Raw genomic sequence first — 19,086 nt, forward strand, 5'->3', positions numbered from 1 at the left:
GTGAGAACAAAAAATTTTTAGAGTAACCTGATAGCAGTTACTCATACACCGTACAAAAGAGTGACTTTCACATGTGCTGTATTCATATCAAAGTAAGCTTTGATCAGGCAAGGATTCATTTCTAAGTCCATGAATTAACATGGCGTCAACATGTTAATGATGTATTTCTCAAAATATTAAAATGAGAAATAAATTATCATTAAAAGTGCTACTGTGGACGGATTGAATTGTACAGGGATCGGTTCTTCGATTCCATTTTTAATCTACCAAAAACATTAAGATATATTTATTTACAAAATCAAGACAAGTTAAAAATTTAAGACCTGACCCTCCACCTCATCAAACATGTTTGGGCCAAACTAAAACAAAAAAAATTGTCTGGCTCTCTCCTCCAATATCAGTGACATGGGACCTTAAAAATGTTCTCTTGGAAGAATGGACATAAAAAAATTGCATACTCGAACTCCTTGTACAAAGTATTCCCTAAATACAGATAACTGCATTGAAAAAAACTCTTACAAAAACACATCTGAATGCTCCAAAAACAAAAACAACACATTTGCTCATATTCAGATGACAATCCAGCAATAGTTTCATTGTCACAAAGCACTCAAAAAACCTGACCACACTCCTTATATAAAAGCTAAAAGTGGTGGCAAATGAGCTCTTTGCTTTGGCCTGAACATCCACTTTTTGATTTCCATATTATGTATTTTATGTGCCCTCTTTGCATCCATTGCAGCCTGGTGATCCTGAAAGGGGGATCCTTCCATCTGTGGTCCCTTCTCAAGGTTTCTCATTTTTCCCCTGGTAGGGGTTTTTAAGTTTTTCCTTGCCCTTTTGGGAGCCCAAGATCAGGGGATGCTTTGAGAATAATTGTCAATTGATTGTCTATGTGAAGCCCTTTGAGACTGCTTGTGATTTAGGGCTATACAAATAAACTTGACTTGACTAGCTCTTTCAAGGATTTGTTTTATTCCTCCAGCTGACCATTTAAGGCCTTCATCCAGTGTTTTAGGGTAGCTTGCCATTAAACGGACTGTAAGGAATTCATGTTATGTCTCTAAGCTTCGGACAAACAATTTTGGACAAGGAACAGCTGTTGTTTACATACCACTGATAGACCCACGATACTAAAAATCCGACTTGGAAATTAATCGTTAAAAGGTGTTAGAGTTAATTATGAGACTGAGAACGGTTATGCAAGTAAAGTCATTTCTGGGATGCTAACATAAAAAACAAGAGACAAGCTGACAGGTGCATCTGCCACAAGACAGGGCCTCAAAATTTAAAGTCACTGGAAATGTGTTAACATCTCACTGGACTAATAAAGACGTTTCTGGCCCGCTTCTTGATCGTGTCACACAGCCAATTTTATTCCTTGGCAAAGTTGCAGGCAGGGAAGGAGCAGATATTCACCATGGAGTCGTCTTATTGCGCCGTTTCTGCATAACGACATTTCGAATGTTCCAGTACTGTGTGGAAAGATTAAAATAGGGTTCGGAAACTGTTTTTATTAGTTTTTTCCACATCTGCTTTAGTAATGAAGAGATTGTAGAAGAGCAAGACAGAGAGCGAAGGTGCGTGTTGTGTGGATATTAAAAGTGCTTTGATTGACAGCTGCGTTCACAATCCCGATCGCTCTGAAAGCTTCAGCTCCCGCCTTCCGCCAATCAGTGTGGCCAGCGTATCATTAAAGCACATTCATCATACTGTCCAGGAATAATTTCCATAATAACTGCAATTTACCTGAATTGTGAAGTGGTTCAAAATTTCACAAAATGTTAATAATGATGTTATAATGGCCATAAAGGAAAGTAATGACCTGCTTTAAGCAGTCTTAGAAAAGCAGAGTTGCAGCTGTTATTATAGACAGAAACCCCATTTTGTCCAAATTTCATCATATCCTTATTTTATCTAACATCCATGTAAATTAATATCCGGCACATATTTGCACCCAGGAGCATGATCTAAAATATGACTTTGAAAAATGTGGCCTTTTAAAAATAGTAAGAGTGTTGGGCGTTGATGTTGACTCAGAAGGTGGTCGCCAAGAGAAAGAACGTCTCTAGCGTTAAAAAGCTTTTAAAGAACCCGCACTGTAAATGGAGCAAGATGATGATTGTCGTCAACTGCCAAGCCCGCACTCAACTGTTATAATCAATTGTCAATCTGTGGCGCTCTACAGATGCTTGACTAGGACAAAATAGGTGATGGAGGGTCACTGTACATGACCTGGTTTTAAAACTGGTGTCAGCTGTTTTGGAAATAACCCCAACTTCCAAAGAGCTAAATGGGTATTGTCAGCGATACAATTGATACCTGATTTCCATCCACAGATGATAGAATCCATGCTGACATTGCAGTTTTGCTTCTTTTGTACCTGTTTCAAGTCCAATGTGATAGTCACATGGTGGTACTCCCTTCCATTCTTGATGGACGGACTTTGCCACCAACGGTTGGTCCCATCGATAGCATATTCAATCGGGTGGCGCTCTGTTGACACACATAGCAGTAGTCCTCCAGAAATTTGTTTTAAAAAATACAAGACGCATCTACAGCGATAGATTAGATCAGTGCTTCTCAATTATTTTCTGTGATGCCCCCGCTAGGGAGAAGAAAACATTTTGCACCCCCCCATGTTATTAACATTAAAGAAAAATAAAGAAAGAAAGATTTACTTACGATAAAGAATAACTTTATTAATAACATTGGGGGTTTTTTCGTCTGTAACAGAACAGATTCAAAGTGCATCACTTTTCCATCCATCCATTTTCTGTACCGCTTTGTACAGATGGTGGTTTTTTTTTTGGTTTTTTTTTGCCCTTAGCAATATGGTACGGTGCTTTATATGATGCTTACACTGCTTGCTGATTGACTGAAGTAGCATTCACAAAATGGGATGATTGTTGGCAATATTCAGCCCGTTTTTGCTGAAAAACCTCAAGCATATTATCAGCGTGATTGGGGTGCAATGACGTCATAAGTGCCGGCCTAATTTATTTGGCTTTGTACTGTCCTCTGCCAACATTGGCACAGTAAACACACCGGTCAATTCTCGTATCTCCGTCTCTCTCCGCTGTTCTTTTCAACCCTGTTCAATATTTTTCCATGGTGTCCCACTCCACTTTTTATCGCCTGCTCTGCGCTGTGTTTGCGTATGTTCCAGGCGCTCTACACTGTAGAGCGACTGACTACTCCTTGCGCACACTCTTCCAGTGATACCGCCACTCCCACCTACTACAATTATATCTAATTACCCTTTAATCTAGTACAGCCAAAAGAAAAGCATGTTCCTGGTGTCACACGCGCCCCCTTTGCACCCTAACCCCTAGCCCTAACCCCACTATTTGAGAAGCACTGGATTAGATGGAGAGTCTCTCTTACCAAATGGTTTTGCGCTGTTCTGATTGCAGACTCGACATTGTGGGTTTCTTATAGGCTGACCTGGTACATGTTCTACTAGTTTACAGAACATCTCCGGCCCAGATAGACCACATGTAGCGTTGGCTGTAATATTCGCCATGGACGCCAAGTTCAAAACAGCCGGGAATAAACCTGGAATGAAAAAATGACAATTACATGTACAGCAAATATTTATATATTTAATGTATAATTTCAATTCTCAACATGTGACGGTCTGGCAAATAACAGACACACATACTGAACATGAGAAGCATGAAATGTCAAATATCCGAGTCTGGTCCGAGCGGGCCAAGTCATTTTTCAACAGGTGCACTACCACAAAAAGATAAACACAGATACATAGAAATGTAAAAAAAGAAAAACGTGTGAACCAGAAGTGGGGTGCGTGTGAGTCCAGATGAGAGCAGCTGTTGGAGCAGATGTCAAATACTGTTGAACTGTGAAGAACATTGGAGACATCCAAATAATCTTTTCGAAATGTGCACGTTCTTACGCACATCATCTTTGATATTATGTCCAATAAAAACTCAGTGCTACTGTTAATGGAAAATATTTAACAACAAAATAGATGATGACTAGATGCTAAAATTACAAAAGTAATGTTCTTTCTTTGTTGAGGCATCAAATTGACTGCAACTGGGCCATTCAGATTTTCTTAGAAGACATTTTATCATCAATTACTTTAATTGCCTGGAAAATTGGTAGACCAGCCAGAACATCCTCAGGGAATTTTAGTGAATTCTGAATACTTAATGGGTTGGTGATGACTCATCTCGATTTGGTTGTGGGTTACATGGGTGATAAAAAGATAGCAAAACAATGGACGCAGGGTTCGGATTTCAAATCCTTCTGCCTTCAGGGTCCTCATTTTTGTCTCGCTGCCCTAAAAACCAAAGAAACTTGCCCGTGTGTTACTCCGTGTAGCAACCTTTGTCTGTGGGGTGTAAAATATGCGCCTTGGCTCAATAAAAGTTGGGAAACACTGGACTAGAGAATAGTGAGCCAGGCAACTTGATCAATATCGTCACTAAAACAAGACAGTAGTAATGGAGATCAATCCACATTAAAGCAGAAAACGTCCCCAAGGTTTCTTTATTACAATGTGCAGGGAAACGATGTTTGCTGCTTCTGTCATGAGAGAAGATGAGTCTTCATATTGTGTGTTTGAGCCCCCCCCCCCCCCCCCACTGCGTGTGTGTGTGTGTGTGTGTGTGTGTGTGTGTGTGTGTGCGCGCGCGTGTGTGTGTGTGATGGATGTGTTATTGTTGAGTATTGGGGGCTAGATGTAAGCATGATGGAATAAAAAGGAGGTTGGGAAAGACGGGATCATCTCTCTGTGCACCTCCCTCCTCCAGAACTTGAGCGTTCCGGGCTGGGTGGGGAGGGGGGATATGGAAAGATTGATGAAGATGCCGAGATGGATGGAAGGATTCTCAGAGAACGATAGTGTTGTTTAAAAGGGTCAAGGCTGGGGGAGAGATGAGGGATGAGACTACTATAATCCGCTCTATTCGCACGTATGTGGAGGATGTGAATGCATCTACATAGAAAAAGTTGCGTCCAAATATAAACACCAAAAATGAAAAATGTTAGCGAGGAAATAGAGTTTGGAAAACTGACGGGCACACTTAGCCGCTCCATTTAAAAGAATAAAAAAATAATCTAGTTTTTTTGTGGCATTAGTCACCCCTCCACGTAAACAAACAGTTGTGATAAATGTTCAGACAGGCATAACTAGGAGAGCAAATAAAAGAGGAAAGGGATAAATAGTACACGCAAACCGCTATATGGTAAAGCCGATTTTTCTCTTTTCAATAATATTTACACACTCAGAGTGAGAAGATATTCAATTTCACTTAAAGCAACCAACAAACCAGACGCTATCTGGAAAACAGCAGCAGAACAAAACAAATTTCCTGTTTGGAAAGGACATTGCAATCACCTCAAGATACTCGGATTGATAACATGGGTCTTCAAGACCACAATATATCGGAATTACTTTTTATTTAAGAACTGAAGTTTTAAATCTATTTGGTAAAGTACTCCATGTTATACTTTTCCTGTAAGTGTTCATAAAATGGCCAAAATATGGATAAAATATAGAAATTGTTTTACATGCACAAGACAAACAGCTGATGTTAATGACCCACACAGAGATCTGCACAAACATACAACCTAACCTCTCTGATCTCTGCATATCATAAGAAAATCTCTCGTGTACACTTCAAACCCTCGACATTATTCAGAGGAGCAATGCCAGAATGCAAATGTCCAAATCATTTGGACGAGATCTTAACCAGATGGGAGAGGTTCCAGATGAATGCAAACATCTGAAGGTGTGTGTGGGGGGGGTGTTGTAGGTCAATTTACATGAGATTGAGGAACTTCTCTCAGTGAGAGCTGAAATGGAAAGAATTTGAAAAGCAACAACAACTTTCATACCTCAGCAATTATGTGTATTCTCAAGGGAATGTCCCGGATGAGAATTTTAATATGTCAGAATTTCAAATCACTTTGGGCTTAATATGTATATTGACATAGATTCACAAAGGAAAAAGAAATCAGTGATGACATATATTTGTGTTTCTATATCCTTACAAGTCATTGGTAATCGAACTGTACTGTTGGCTGAAAGGTGATGAAAAATATTAACCACAAAATATCATTTCAAAAGAACCTGACAATTGCGCATACCAAAAACCTCAAATTGGATTTATGAAATATAGGACAAAAAAGGATGTCAAACATAAATACATTAATTATTGGAATGAAATTAGGCCCCAGCCAGCAGATGTACATAACTTATCACAAAGAGACAAAAACGCGACAAAAACCATGAAATCAGATTTTGTCTGAGGCACACAAGCTGCTTTCGTAGTACAAAACCATCCAGTCGCTTCATTAAATCCCTCCATCCAACTGAAAACAGCAGGACTCATTAATACTCTGCATCATAGCTGCTTTTATTTTTTTTATTTTTTTTCATAACTAGATTTTCATGTTTTATTCACAAGGTCTAATAAGGGACAAATACAGTGGTAACATAACGGGTGCAATAAGATTAGACTCATGATCTAAGGCTCTGGAAAAAAATAAATAAAGACTTCCATTAAAAAAAAAAAAATATTCCACTCACTATTTTTAATTATGCTTGTGGAATTCTATTACGGAAAACAAATATAAAAATGCAATATATGCAAAAGGCTGCCGACTGCGCCGCCGGACAATCACGTGACCATTTGTGTCTTCATTTTGCTGAACTATTGTTGTCATATTTCACAGTGGCAGGCAGCAGTTATCTCACAGCAACAAGACCCTTCGCTGCTCTGAGTTTATTTATTACATCACATTGCAGAAAAGAAAGATTTGGATACAAATCTGGGATACAGTGGAATGGGGGGTTGAACGTTGCAGTTAATAAAAATAGCTTTTTAACTTCTATGCAATAAGAATGTCTTTCCTTCTACATCTGGTGGTCACTTCTCGCTCCACCTCCAGGGGGTTTTAGGAGAAATAAAAAACTAAGTCAACATCCTCCTCTCACTCGGACTTCCTGCCTCGGCCTGTGGTCCGAGTCTGAAATGAAGCTCCAAAATGAAAACCTCGAGCAAACAGTCACCCTTTGTAGAAATACTGTCTTGAATTATTCATTAAACAAACAAAATAAAAAACAGAGAGCACATGTGGGCGGATCAGAAAAGGTCAGAATATACCCCCCCACCCACCCACTTCTCTGCTTTTTTCCAATTAGACTCACATTGGTACCGTATCTCCAACAGCAAAGCCCTTGTGACTATTATAAATCTGATTGCCACAGTAACAACATTATATTTATTCAAGTATCAAATGATATGATATTACTTAATACACCGACGTTAAATGCCTCGGAGGTTCCATCCATTTTTTTCTCAAATGTTAAACTTGAGCCTCTCCCACACAGAGAAAAACAATCACACATTCACAATTTAGTGTCATGGAAGTGTGTTTGGATATTTGTGGTGGGGTTGATCTTTGCAAATAATGTCCTCTCCCAGACAGTCATAAAGTCAGACTAAACAGGAAAACCACAGAGTTATAGACGGTTAATCCACCCCCCACCCCCACTACTCCCCCTCCCTCGCTCAAGAGGGGATTGATGCCCTGTGGTTCTCTCAGCAATTAAATCCACGCTGCAGACAAGAAGAGACAACATTGTCAGGCGCATACATCAAAACTGGAAAAATATATTTTGGACAGGCAGTCAATCAAACACCTAAATTTGTTCAGCATTGAAACGATATTGTGTGAACTCTTAATGACTCTTAATGAAAAATATCAACTCAAATCTTAAGAAAAAAGTCGAGCCAGAATCTTTGTACGCAATTACTCCTGGATAAGTGGTTGGAGTGATTTAAGCCTGTTTAGGACAGCTAGTAGTAAATCTATCAAGCCGTGTTACGAGGAGTCCCTCTACACACACACACACAGACACACACACTCATACCTGATGAGGCAGTGATGCGGACATTGTTAAATCATCCCCAAGCACCTCTGAAATGCACATGTATGATTTAAGTAGGAACTCATCTGGGTTAGCCTTGTGTTGCACTCACCCCATCATCAGCCAAGGCTACAACATATACACACACACACACGCAGACAAACAAATACACACTTTTACACTGTCTGGGGGGGATATGTGGAATATGTTGGGCTTGGTAATGAAAACATGCCATTGAGCAGATTTACAGGAGAGCAACTTGATCTCTGGACTAGTCAAGATTTATCACCGTGGAAGAATCTAATCTTCTCATAGCTACAACTGCTATAACCCAACACATACATGGGCATAGGCGAGAATGACAATATCATTTTTGGAATTTCTCTTTAGCTCAGCAGTCAAAAACCCCCTTGCCCCCTCCCACCCACCCAGACTGACGATTGCTCCAACTTTGACTGAAAAGTCTCGCTTAGTGATCCAGTCGTAGAAGACACATTCTGACCTTGTAGTCACTGAGGCACTGTGAGAGTACTCCAAGCTCATAATACTTTTGTGATCACAACAAAATAGAGACGGCAACGGGGTTTGCATACGTTAATGATGTGACAAAAATTTTGAAGATCTCAAGGTCTTACACAGAGCAACCTCAAAAGACTTTGGGAGAGTCATTGGAATTTAAAATGTTTTGACAGTAATGTTTTCTGGAATGTGAGCTGAGAACATTGGTACCCCAACAAATTTACAATGCATGAAAAAAAGACAGCAAGTACGGGATGACTTGTGGCTTAACAATGTTAGTATTCCATTTCCGTTTTGTTTTTTTGTTTTTTTGTAGATGAGTGTGCACATGCTCATACGGACTTAGTATTTAGTCTTGACAGGCCAGGAAATAACATCATTTTCTGGATGAGGCCAGTGGGGTACACAAGGGATTCTGGGTAATTGGAAATCCAGATGGATGTGCATGAGTTTTGCAAAGGAAGGAATTACAGAGGAGATTGAACAGAACAAACAGGCAACAAACCTTAATAGCATTCATTTAAATCTTTTCAGCGCTCATCTCCCTTTTATTTTTTGGAGTCCTTTCTCATTTTCTTTTTTTTTTTACTAATCCGGGTCTTACATTTTTGTACTGTACTCCCCACTCTATTCACTCTAACTGAAGCACTTCACAGCCTGTTAACAGATGTCAGCCAACGATGTGAGCATGAGATACAATCATTGCAAGCCAGAATGAATAAAAAGACAGATGTTAATCAAAAACAGGGTATGGACATCCGGCTGCAGTGAAACGTTCACACGCTTGTGGCCGCGTCTGCTCAAAAGTATGTAAATTTTGATCATTTGCGATTCAGATGATCACAACCCAGATGAATGCTAATGCTAACGAAACAGGAGATGTGTTCTACCTGGTCCACCAGAATTACTATAGAACCCAAAAGTAGGTCAACTGAGGTCAAACAAGAATTGTGGCTATAACAGAAATAATATCCTCCTTATCCCAAATGACTTTAAAGTGAAAACTATTAAAACAATCAGTTCAAGTGATGTCTGTGCTCAATGCTTTTATTTCTGGGCTCTCACGCAGTATTAAAAGATGACTATTGATCAGGGCAGAGCTGAACTGCAGGATGCTGACTCACTGATTTTGGGCCTCACTGATAATTTGACTTTTGCTAATAGCTGGTCTGAAGCGTGCAGACACTGCCCTGGGAAGGCGAACTCAAGCCATTGACCGTAGTAGAGATGTGTGTTTGGCCCTATGGAATTTATTACATTTTTAATGTGGTTGAGTTTTCTTTGCAATTTTTTTTTTGTCAACTGACAAATTCATATGAAGTTAAGACAAGACGGGAACAAGGCAGTTCCGACTGAGTGTACTCGCGCGTGTGTGTGTGAAAGAAAAGTGTGTTTCCACGCTCGTGTAGCGGAGCCCATAGCATTCATTACAGTGGCACTACGGACAAACTGCTCCCTGGATAGACATTGATTTTCACGCAATGGATATCACTGTTAGCAAAACCTAATAGCTTGGTGGGTAATGGGTACAGGTTATGAATGAGCCCCTATGGGCAGGAGTGAGAGGAAGAGAAAAAAAAGGGGGAGAGCAGATAGAAGGTCAAAAGAAAAAGACACAGGTGAATCAATCAAAAGTGCAAGATAGAAGAAATGGGTCAATCGTGAAATGGGATAATTTGCATTAGATGATGGAATTGAGAAAATGACTGAAAGAAGAAGTTGAACGCAAATAAACAGGAGAGACTATTTGGGGTGAGCACCACCCAAGCAAGTGAAATCAGGATCCCTGATTACAACACTTTGTGTTGTGAAGTCATTCAGCCTCAAGGTATTTCCAATATGAGAAATACTTTACGCATGGACATGTGCCCAGCAGCACAAAAAAATAGTCGTACAGAAAAGCACAGAATACAACATGGTTTTATTGCTGTGGAGATTCGATGATGACACACTGTAAAGACACATTTGTTGTGAAATAGTGATGAAATGTTTGCATTTTACAAAATAAACTGCCCAGCTAACACAATATTTTCTTGATCCGCCTTCAGTCGTGATTACCGCGCACTTTCCCCGTGACATTATTTTCATTAGCTTACGCAAGACCCTGATATGTGTTTCTATTCAAATCTGCATTCATCTTTGGCCAAAGTCTACTGTGGGAAAATGTTCAGTGGGTCATTTTGCCAGAGGTTAACAAACTTCTCAACCATAATGACAAAAAGTTATCGAACAGGGGATAATGCAGACATTAAGGTCGCAGCAGCACTGTTTTAATACCTGGGTGTGTGGAACTTAATTTGAAGATCAGAGTATACCCCCAAAGATATTTCCCAGAGGGTCAGGTGTTATTTGCTCAGCAAGCTCACTAACGCATCCATAAGTCAGAGCTTTTTGGAGATCTGTTGTTGGATCATTAATGTCTGCTGGTTTGTGCATATAACATTGGCAGGTAAGATGCAAGATCCCCCCTTGCGGAACTGGCTAGAATGTGTTTCTTGGGGCTTTAGTTCTCAACAGAATGAGCTCAGCTAATACAAACAAGAATCTGCCAACAAAAAGGGCCTTTATTCAAGGCGTCCCCACAAACAATGAGCGTCTTGATTTGCTTTAACCGAGCAGTGGGTTTCTCTGAGAATAAATGTGCTGACGGACCACCCACCGTCTGAACGCTTAGGTCGGCTATCCTCGGCACGTCCAAACAAGGTCAGCAAGAAGAGAAACATCCAAATAACTCATTGATATTAAAGCCTGTCTTAGCGTACTCTCGCTAGCCTTTTAGCCATACAAGTCTCATAAGTTATTGTTCACCGCTGACTCTGAACATTTTCTCCTTAAGGTCGTGCAGATAATAATTAATAAAACAACACATTACTACCAAGCCAAATATACTTATTGTGTCTTTAACAGCAAAGTGACATTGTGGGCTAGTAACTCATAACCTTGCACAATCGCAGACTCACACACCCTTATTCCCAGGTGCAGCCAGTCTATTAGTGTTCCTGCACCGCAAAATCCCCCCCCCCCTCACACACACACATACACATTTCCCATTTTTCATCTTTTTGTCAAACGCGAACATTTGCTCTGCATTAGCCTCTCTGTGGGTTTACCTTGGACCACAAAAATGGAAATAGAAAAAGCTAATGGAAATGTGAAATTCTGAATACAGAGCTCTCCCTCTCTCTGTGTACACACAGCATCGGTGAGAAAAGCCACAGGAATAATAGAAAATAAAAATGTATGCAGAAACGTTGTTTTTTTTGCCACCTTAGCTCCACTTCTCGCAGTATTTCCTTTTAGCTGTGCGGGTGCACACAAACACACACATAGGGACCCAGTTTATAAATGCCTTATAGGCCAGGCCATTCTGATAGACTCTTATTCTATCTGATGCTTTATCAGCGGAATCACACAAACATTCAGCAAGAAAATAATGGCTTTTCTGTTTGCTTTCTCTTTTGCTGTGTGCGTATGTGCGTTTGTATGTGTGTGTGTTGGGGGGGGGGGCGTGCGTGTGTGTGTGCTTGAATTCAATGCTACCTTGAAGGGTAGTTGCAAAGTGTCGATGTCCACTGCATACATATGTGCCAGCAAATACAGATATTAGGAGTCTTTGATTCAGTGATTCACTTTTCAAACAACTTAAGTGATTTTTTTTTTTATTATTTAAAGTAACCAATTAAAAAAATTATGTATGGAAATAAAATTAAAACCAACCCTCAGTTCTATTACTGCGAGCATTCCAATGACTGGGTGAGTGTAATGGACAGATGAGGTCACGAGTGACAGATTTTCTAAGAGGTCAATTCATTTTCTATTTCATGAAATGATGCCTTTGGAAACATACTACTAAGCCATTTAAATACAAACTCAAGTCATTGCATTGCCTGAGTGTTGCAACACGCTTGTACAACAGATCGATCAAGTCAAACTTCGTTTTTACCTCTGGAAGAGAACGGGGCTTTAGAGCTAGGACCACACAGCAGGGTAAGGTTATTATAACATGAGGCAATTCAAAAAGGTCAAAGATCAGGAGTGTGAGAGGTTAGAGTTAAACTTAATGCTGAAGGTCGGGACCAAAAAAAAAATAAAAAATCAACACAGCATGACACACACCAAATCAACAGATGCAACAACAAACCTTCTGCTGGGAATTGCTTCCCATGATACCAATACACCGAAAACCATGCTGTGAGCATGTGTTGAGCATAACCAGCGGCCTACTAAAACCAGATGCTATGAATCCATAGTTCAAACATAAAATAGCCACCTTTGAAAGTGACAGAGGTGAGAAAAAAAGTCAAAGAGCAATTGTCTATCTGAAGTGAATCTGGTCATTTTTTGTTATTTTTTACTTGACTATCAGTGAATGGCTTAGCCAACTGCTGTGTTGAACCAACCAGCAGCACCCACCATAAACTACGAGTGAAAGAGCAGGGGAGACAAATAAAGTGAGGCCAAACATAGATCTAGGCTATGGCTGCAGAGGTTGTGAGCCACACTCTAACTCCAAGATGAAAGGGAGGCTGCTGAGGAGGTGGAGAAAGAGATGAGTAGTGTCGTGGAGGGAATGGGAAGGGGAGGGGGTGAGCGAGCAGTAAAGACGGGTGAAATGATGAAATGGTACAACACAAAAGTGCAGAAAGCTTTTGATGGGTGGAAATGTGAAAATGGTACCTGAATTCATCAAGGAAACATGTTTGATGTTTCCTTTTTCTTTTTTTAAAATATAAAGTTATAGTCCATCTGGATTTCATAAAGCATGTACAAATGTTAAATGTAAGTAAAAGGATACACCAACGAGGATGATTCCAGGGTGGCTGAGGAACGGCTGGAGAAAGTAGTAGGCAAGAGAGGATGCAGCAGAGGAGGGGATGCATGTAGGGGGGGGGGGTCATTATTGACACCATGTGTTACCCCAGGAAGCTTCTTGGCAAAATATAAGCATGTGGACAGATCAGAGAGGGGAAAACAACATCTAGAGATAAAGCAAGGGGGGGAGGGGGGTAAACTCTTTGCAGCTGCAGGCCTGTAAGGGTCAGTGGGCGTACATCTGTGTCAGGCCTTCTGTGTTGCTAACCACAAGGTCAAACCAGAAAATCACAAAAGTTTTAGGAGCACATATCCATTTTTTTTTTCAATGAGTGACCTCAGGTGAAATTGGAGATGCCTGAAAATGAATCAAATAAACTAAAAAACCTCGCTGATTCGCAAACAAGAGTCATCAGAGAGTGCTCGTATTTAAATAGCCCTCAAGTGTTTGGAAGATGAGTGCTATAGGTTGAGCTACCCACACACTCCACATTCAAACAGGTGAAGAGGAACAAGACAACAAGATGCTTCTTTTTTCCATGAGTGCACCGAAAGCCTTACGCTCATGAGCACATCAAGGCCAATATTTGGATGTATTTTTGGAATGATGTATAAAATACGGGTGCCGGGTTTGCTGTTATGTTTAAAAAGTCTGGCCTTAACTTGTACATGTAGATATGTTGTGTTGGTAAAGAGAAAAGATGCAAGCGCCTCTGTCAACACACACACACACGCATGCACACACACACACTTACTAATTCATCAACTCACGCCCGCCTTCTATCTTTCCTTTCACGAAGGCAAAGCCGAGGTGGGCAGAGCAGCTATTGTGTCCCTGGAAGAATTAACTATTGATTTTCTCCTTAGCATTATCAGTGTGGCTCTGACAACAAAGCAGCTACACAGGGAGTGTGCATGCGCCCACAAAAAAAAAGAAAAGATTTTGTTCCGCAGAGCATGTGCATTTATTTATTTTTTTTTGTGGGCACAGGCCCAAAAGGAAAATGCTAAATTAAATATACACACAAACAATGATACATCCAAAAATGCATGCGAGCTGCTTCTTCGAATTTCAAATGCTTAAGTGGGTCCTTCCACTAATCACATTTTTCCCCCTTCACTTATTTTTGGGAAACCATCAATTACTTGCAGTAAGTTTGGCTTTCCGAGTTGAGAAGGTTTGACAGATTTCCCGGTGGAGGCTTCTTCTATCAAACCCATCCAACTAAGCGGGGCAGCTTTTACATTAACAAAGCAAGACTGCGATCAACATGTTTCAGCAACACAACATTGAGATGGATCCATCTCATGAAAATATTGATTTCTCTAATGGCCTGGAGAGTAAAAAAAGAGAGAGAGAAACACTGGATTCACATCACACTCTCAGCGATGCCTTGGGGAGCTCACAAATCGTTCAGCACACCTTGGTTGAATTTGCATTAACATAATCTGATAAACACATCTGTAATTGCTTTGAAGATAACTTCTAATTGGTATTTTCATTGCTAATAGTATTAAAAGGAACACGCATTCAATTACACTAGCATGGATGATCAAAGTAAATTTCAAACCTCCTTCAATGTAACCATCCTGAAGTATAAAATTGTGAGCTCAGTTCGTACTTTTACATATAATACGTGCAGTTTATTATATAATTGTCATATATAAACAATGTATACCTGTTTGATTGATCTGTTAATTAGCTTTACCATGTTGAATATTTCAAAGCAAAAACAAAATGGCCGTGTATTTCTATTAAATTCCTAGTGATTGGCTCTGTTGGTTTTAAGTAGCGTGTATAGAATTAAGAGAAACATGCTGAGTGGCTAATTGTATGTGATTCTCCATTCAAATTGAAAAAAAAAGTTATCTTAATTGGATGCGCCGAGATGCCTGTTTTTCTTGAGAGGGTTGCTACTGACTAATTAGCTCATTAAACCAAATTAACCTCGAGAAAGTCTCACGTGACGTCATCATTAAAGTGCTCTTGCATAGCAACGTATATACAGACAAGTCGACGCTCACCTCTTTGCTGCGCGTGGCCACATTGCCATAGCAAAGCGGCGTGGAGCACCAGCAGCCCGAGCCGCGTCATGTTTGTCCCGCGTGAGGTTTTTTGGAGGAGCCGGCGTGGTGCGCCACTGTGAGCAAGAGTTGAAGTAAACTTTACACTCCTCCTTCTCTTCTTCCTCTCTCTCCTCCTTCTTCTCTAGGTCTGAATGGAACATGTGGGGATGTTGTCCTATGAAGAAACCAGAAGTTTGGGTCCAACTTGACAACTGTTTTAGGGCTCCTCCTGCTGCCCTGCAACACTCAACACACGCTGACTCAAGTGGTAAAAAAAAAAAAAAAAAAATGGTTCTCCAATTTGTATTTGCATGACAATAAACATTTAGACCATGAACTAGAATACTGACAGTTCGATCTTTATGTAAGTCATTATATCAAACATCAGGTTTTTGCAGACCGTGCTTGATTAATAACAATGATGAAAATTTAAAAATAAATTTATCATGCCAGCAACAAAGGGATATTCTCCTGGCAAGTATGCAAATACAAAACACAAATGACTTCTATTTCAGCGGCAAGCACTTTGCAGCATTGAAAAGGCATTTGGCGTGCGGCGCATTTCATCTGCTCCAATTGTGTTTAAATATGAGCGAACAATACGGCGGCGTGTACGCTGGGCCGTACTTCTAATCAAATAAAGCACGGACTGGATTGCATCCTTGTGCTCGTGTAATGCAAATAGCTTATTATGCTGTGAATTTTTAGGCGTGCTCAATTGCTGCACTCATGTTGAAGTGTTCTTCCGCTGAATGACTGCGGTGATGGAACTGTGACCCTCAGACTCGGAAACAAACACACGCAAGCAAACCGAGGCTGAACTGATGTACGTCTATTGTTTTTTTTTATCAGTGTCCTGAAATTGGCTGGCAACCATTCTTTTCTTTTCTCCTCATCCATCCATCCATCCATCCATCCATCCATCCATCCATCTTCTTCCGCTTATCCGGGGTTGCGTCGCGGGGGCAGCAGCTTTAGGAGGGACTCCCAGATTTCCCTCTCCCCAGCCACTTCATCCAGCTCATCCCGGGATCCCAAGGCATTCCCAGGCCAGCCGAGAGACATAGTCTCTCCAGCGTGTCCTGGGTCGTCCACGGGGACATGCCCGGAACACCTCCCCAGGGAGGCGTCCAGGAGGCATCCTGATGAGATGCTCGAGCCACCTCATCTGGCTTGTCTCAACGTGGAGGCACAGCGGCTCTACTCCGAGTCTCTCCCCGATGACCGAGCTTCTCACCCTATCTCTAAGGGAGAGCCCAGACACCCTGCGGAGGAAACTCATTTCGGCCGCTTGTATCAGGATCTCGTTCTTTCGGTCACGGCCCATAGCTCGTGACCATAGGTGAGGGTTCCTACCCTGGATCGACCGGTAATTTGAGAACGTTGCCTTTTGGCTCAGCTCTCTTTTTACCACGACGGACCGGTCACAATACTGCCAACGCTGCACCGATCCGCCTGTCGATCTCGCGCTCCATCCTGCCCTCACTCGTGAACAAGACCCCAAAATACTTTAACTCCTCCACTTGGGGGAGGATCTCATCCCTGATCCAGAGAGGGCATTCCACCCTTTTCCGACCGAGGACAATGGACTCGGATTTGGAGGTGCTGACCCTCATCCCCACCGCTTCACACTCGGCTGCGAACCGCTCCAGTGAGAGCTGGAGATCACGGCCTGAAGAAGCCAACAGGCCCACGTCATCTGCAAAAAGCAGAGACGCGATGCTGAGGTCCCCAAACTGGACCCCCTCAATGCCTCGGCTGCGCATACATGTGGACTTGTTGGGCGAACTCCCATGCACCCTCGAGGATTCTGCCGAGGGTGTAGAGCTGGTCCACTGTTCCACGGCCACGACGAAAGCCACACTGCTGCTCCTCCTGAATCCGAGGTTTGACCACCCGACGGACCCTCCTCTCCAGCACCCCTGAATAGACCTTACCAAGGAGCCTGAAGAGTGTGAGTCCCGTGTAATTGGAACACACCCTCCAGTCCTCCTTCTTAAAGAAGGGAACCATCACCCCACTCTGCCAATCCAGAGGCGTGTCAGCCATGACAGCCCCACAACATCCAGAGCCTTTAAGAACTCCGGGCGGATCTCATCCACCCAGATTGGAGAGTCTGCCTCAGAGTCTCCAGGCCCTGCTTCCACAATGGAAGGCGTGTCGGTGGAATTGAGGAGGTCTTCAAAGTATTCTCCCACCGACTCACGACGTCCCCAGTCGAGGTCAGCAGCACGCCATCTCCACTGTAAACAGTGTCGACTGTGCACTGCTTCCTCCTCCTGAGACGCGATGCTGAGGTCCCCAAACTGGACCCCCTCAATGCCTCGGCTGCGCATACATGTGGACTTGTTGGGCGAACTCCCATGCACCCTCGAGGATCCTGCCGAGGGTGTAGAGCTGGTCCACTGTTCCACGGCCAGGACGAAAGCCACACTGCTGCTCCTCCTGAATCCGAGGTTTGACCTCCCGACGGACCCTCCTCTCCAGCACCCCTGAATAGACCTTACCAAGGAGCCAATCCAGAGGCGTGTCAGCCATGACAGCCCCACAACATCCAGAGCCTTTAAGAACTCCGGGCGGATCTCATCCACGCCCGGGGCCCTGCCACCGAGGAGTTTTTTAACTACCTCAGTGACTTTGACCCCAGAGATTGGAGAGTCTGCCTCAGAGTCTCCAGGCCCTGCTTCCACAATGGAAGGCGTGTCGGTGGAATTGAGGAGGTCTTCGAAGTATTCTCCCACCGACTCACGACGTCCCCAGTCGAGGTCAGCAGCACGCCATCTCCACTGTAAACAGTGTCGACTGTGCACTGCTTCCTCCTCCTGAGACGCCGGATGGTGGACCAGAATTTCCTCGAAGCCATCCGCCATGGCCTCGTCAAACTCCTCCCACGCCCGGGTTTTTGCCTCAGCAACCACCAAAGCCGCATTCAGCTTGGCCATCCGGTATCTGTCAGCTGCCTCCGGAGTCCCGCAGGCCAAAACGGCCCGATAAGACTCCTTCTTTAGCTTGACAGCATCCCTTACCGCCGGTGTCCACCAGCGGGTTCGGGGATTGCCGCCACAACAGGCACTAGCGACCTTACGGCCACAGCTCTGGTCGGCTGCCTCAACAATGGAGGCGCGGAACATGGTCCACTCGGACTCAATGTCCCCCGCCTCCCCCGGGACGTGGGAAAAGCTCTGCCGGAGGTGGGAGTTGAAGCTCTTCCTGACAGGGGATTCTGCCAAACGTTCCCAGCAGACCCTCACAGAGCGTTTGGGTCTGCTAGGTCGGACCGGCATCTACCCCCACCATCGGAGCCAACCCACCACCAGGTGGTGATCAGTTGACAGCTCCGCCCCTCTCTTCACCCGAGTGTCCAAAACATGCGGCCACAAATCCGATGACACAACTACAAAGTCGATCATCGAACTGCGACCTAGGGTGTCCTGGTACCAAGTGCACACATGGACACCCTTATGTTTGAACATGGTGTTCATGATAGAAAATCCGTGTCAAGCACAGAAGTCCAACAATAAAACAAGCTCGGGTTCAGATCAAGGGGGCCGTTTCTCCCAATCACTCCCTTCCAGGTCTTACTGTCATTGCCCACGTGAGCATTGAAGTCACCCAGTAGAACGATGGAGTCCCCAGAAGGAGCGCTCTCCAGCACATCCTCCAGGGACTCCAAGCCGTTTGGTGCATAGACACAAACAACAGTCAGGACCCGTCCCTCCCACCCGAAGGCGGACAGAGGCTGCCCTCTCGTACAAGCGCCCAGCCAGGGGGCAATACGTATG

At 42.9% G+C, this 19,086-nt stretch overlaps 1 protein-coding gene across 3 annotated transcripts in view; it reads right to left on the bottom strand.

Moving 5' to 3' along the window:
• Positions 1-15,523, bottom strand: part of lama2 (laminin, alpha 2) — a 74,578-nt gene extending 59,055 nt beyond the window's left edge. For all 3 annotated transcript variants that reach the window (XM_085937230.1, XM_085937231.1, XM_085937229.1), the window contains exons 1-3: positions 15,263-15,523; positions 3,388-3,558; positions 2,384-2,496 (exon numbers count right to left, since the gene is read on the bottom strand). In XM_085937230.1, coding sequence (XP_085793356.1) covers positions 2,384-2,496; positions 3,388-3,558; positions 15,263-15,332 — 354 coding nt within the window. In that variant the 5' untranslated portion in view covers positions 15,333-15,523. The remainder of the gene's footprint in view (positions 1-2,383; positions 2,497-3,387; positions 3,559-15,262) is intronic.
• Between the last annotated feature and the right edge of the window lie 3,563 nt (positions 15,524-19,086).

The sequence above is a fragment of the Syngnathus leptorhynchus genome, chromosome 18 (genome assembly GCF_054491065.1).
Source record: "Syngnathus leptorhynchus isolate UIUO chromosome 18, UIUO_Slep, whole genome shotgun sequence".
Lineage (NCBI taxonomy): Eukaryota > Metazoa > Chordata > Actinopteri > Syngnathiformes > Syngnathidae > Syngnathus > Syngnathus leptorhynchus.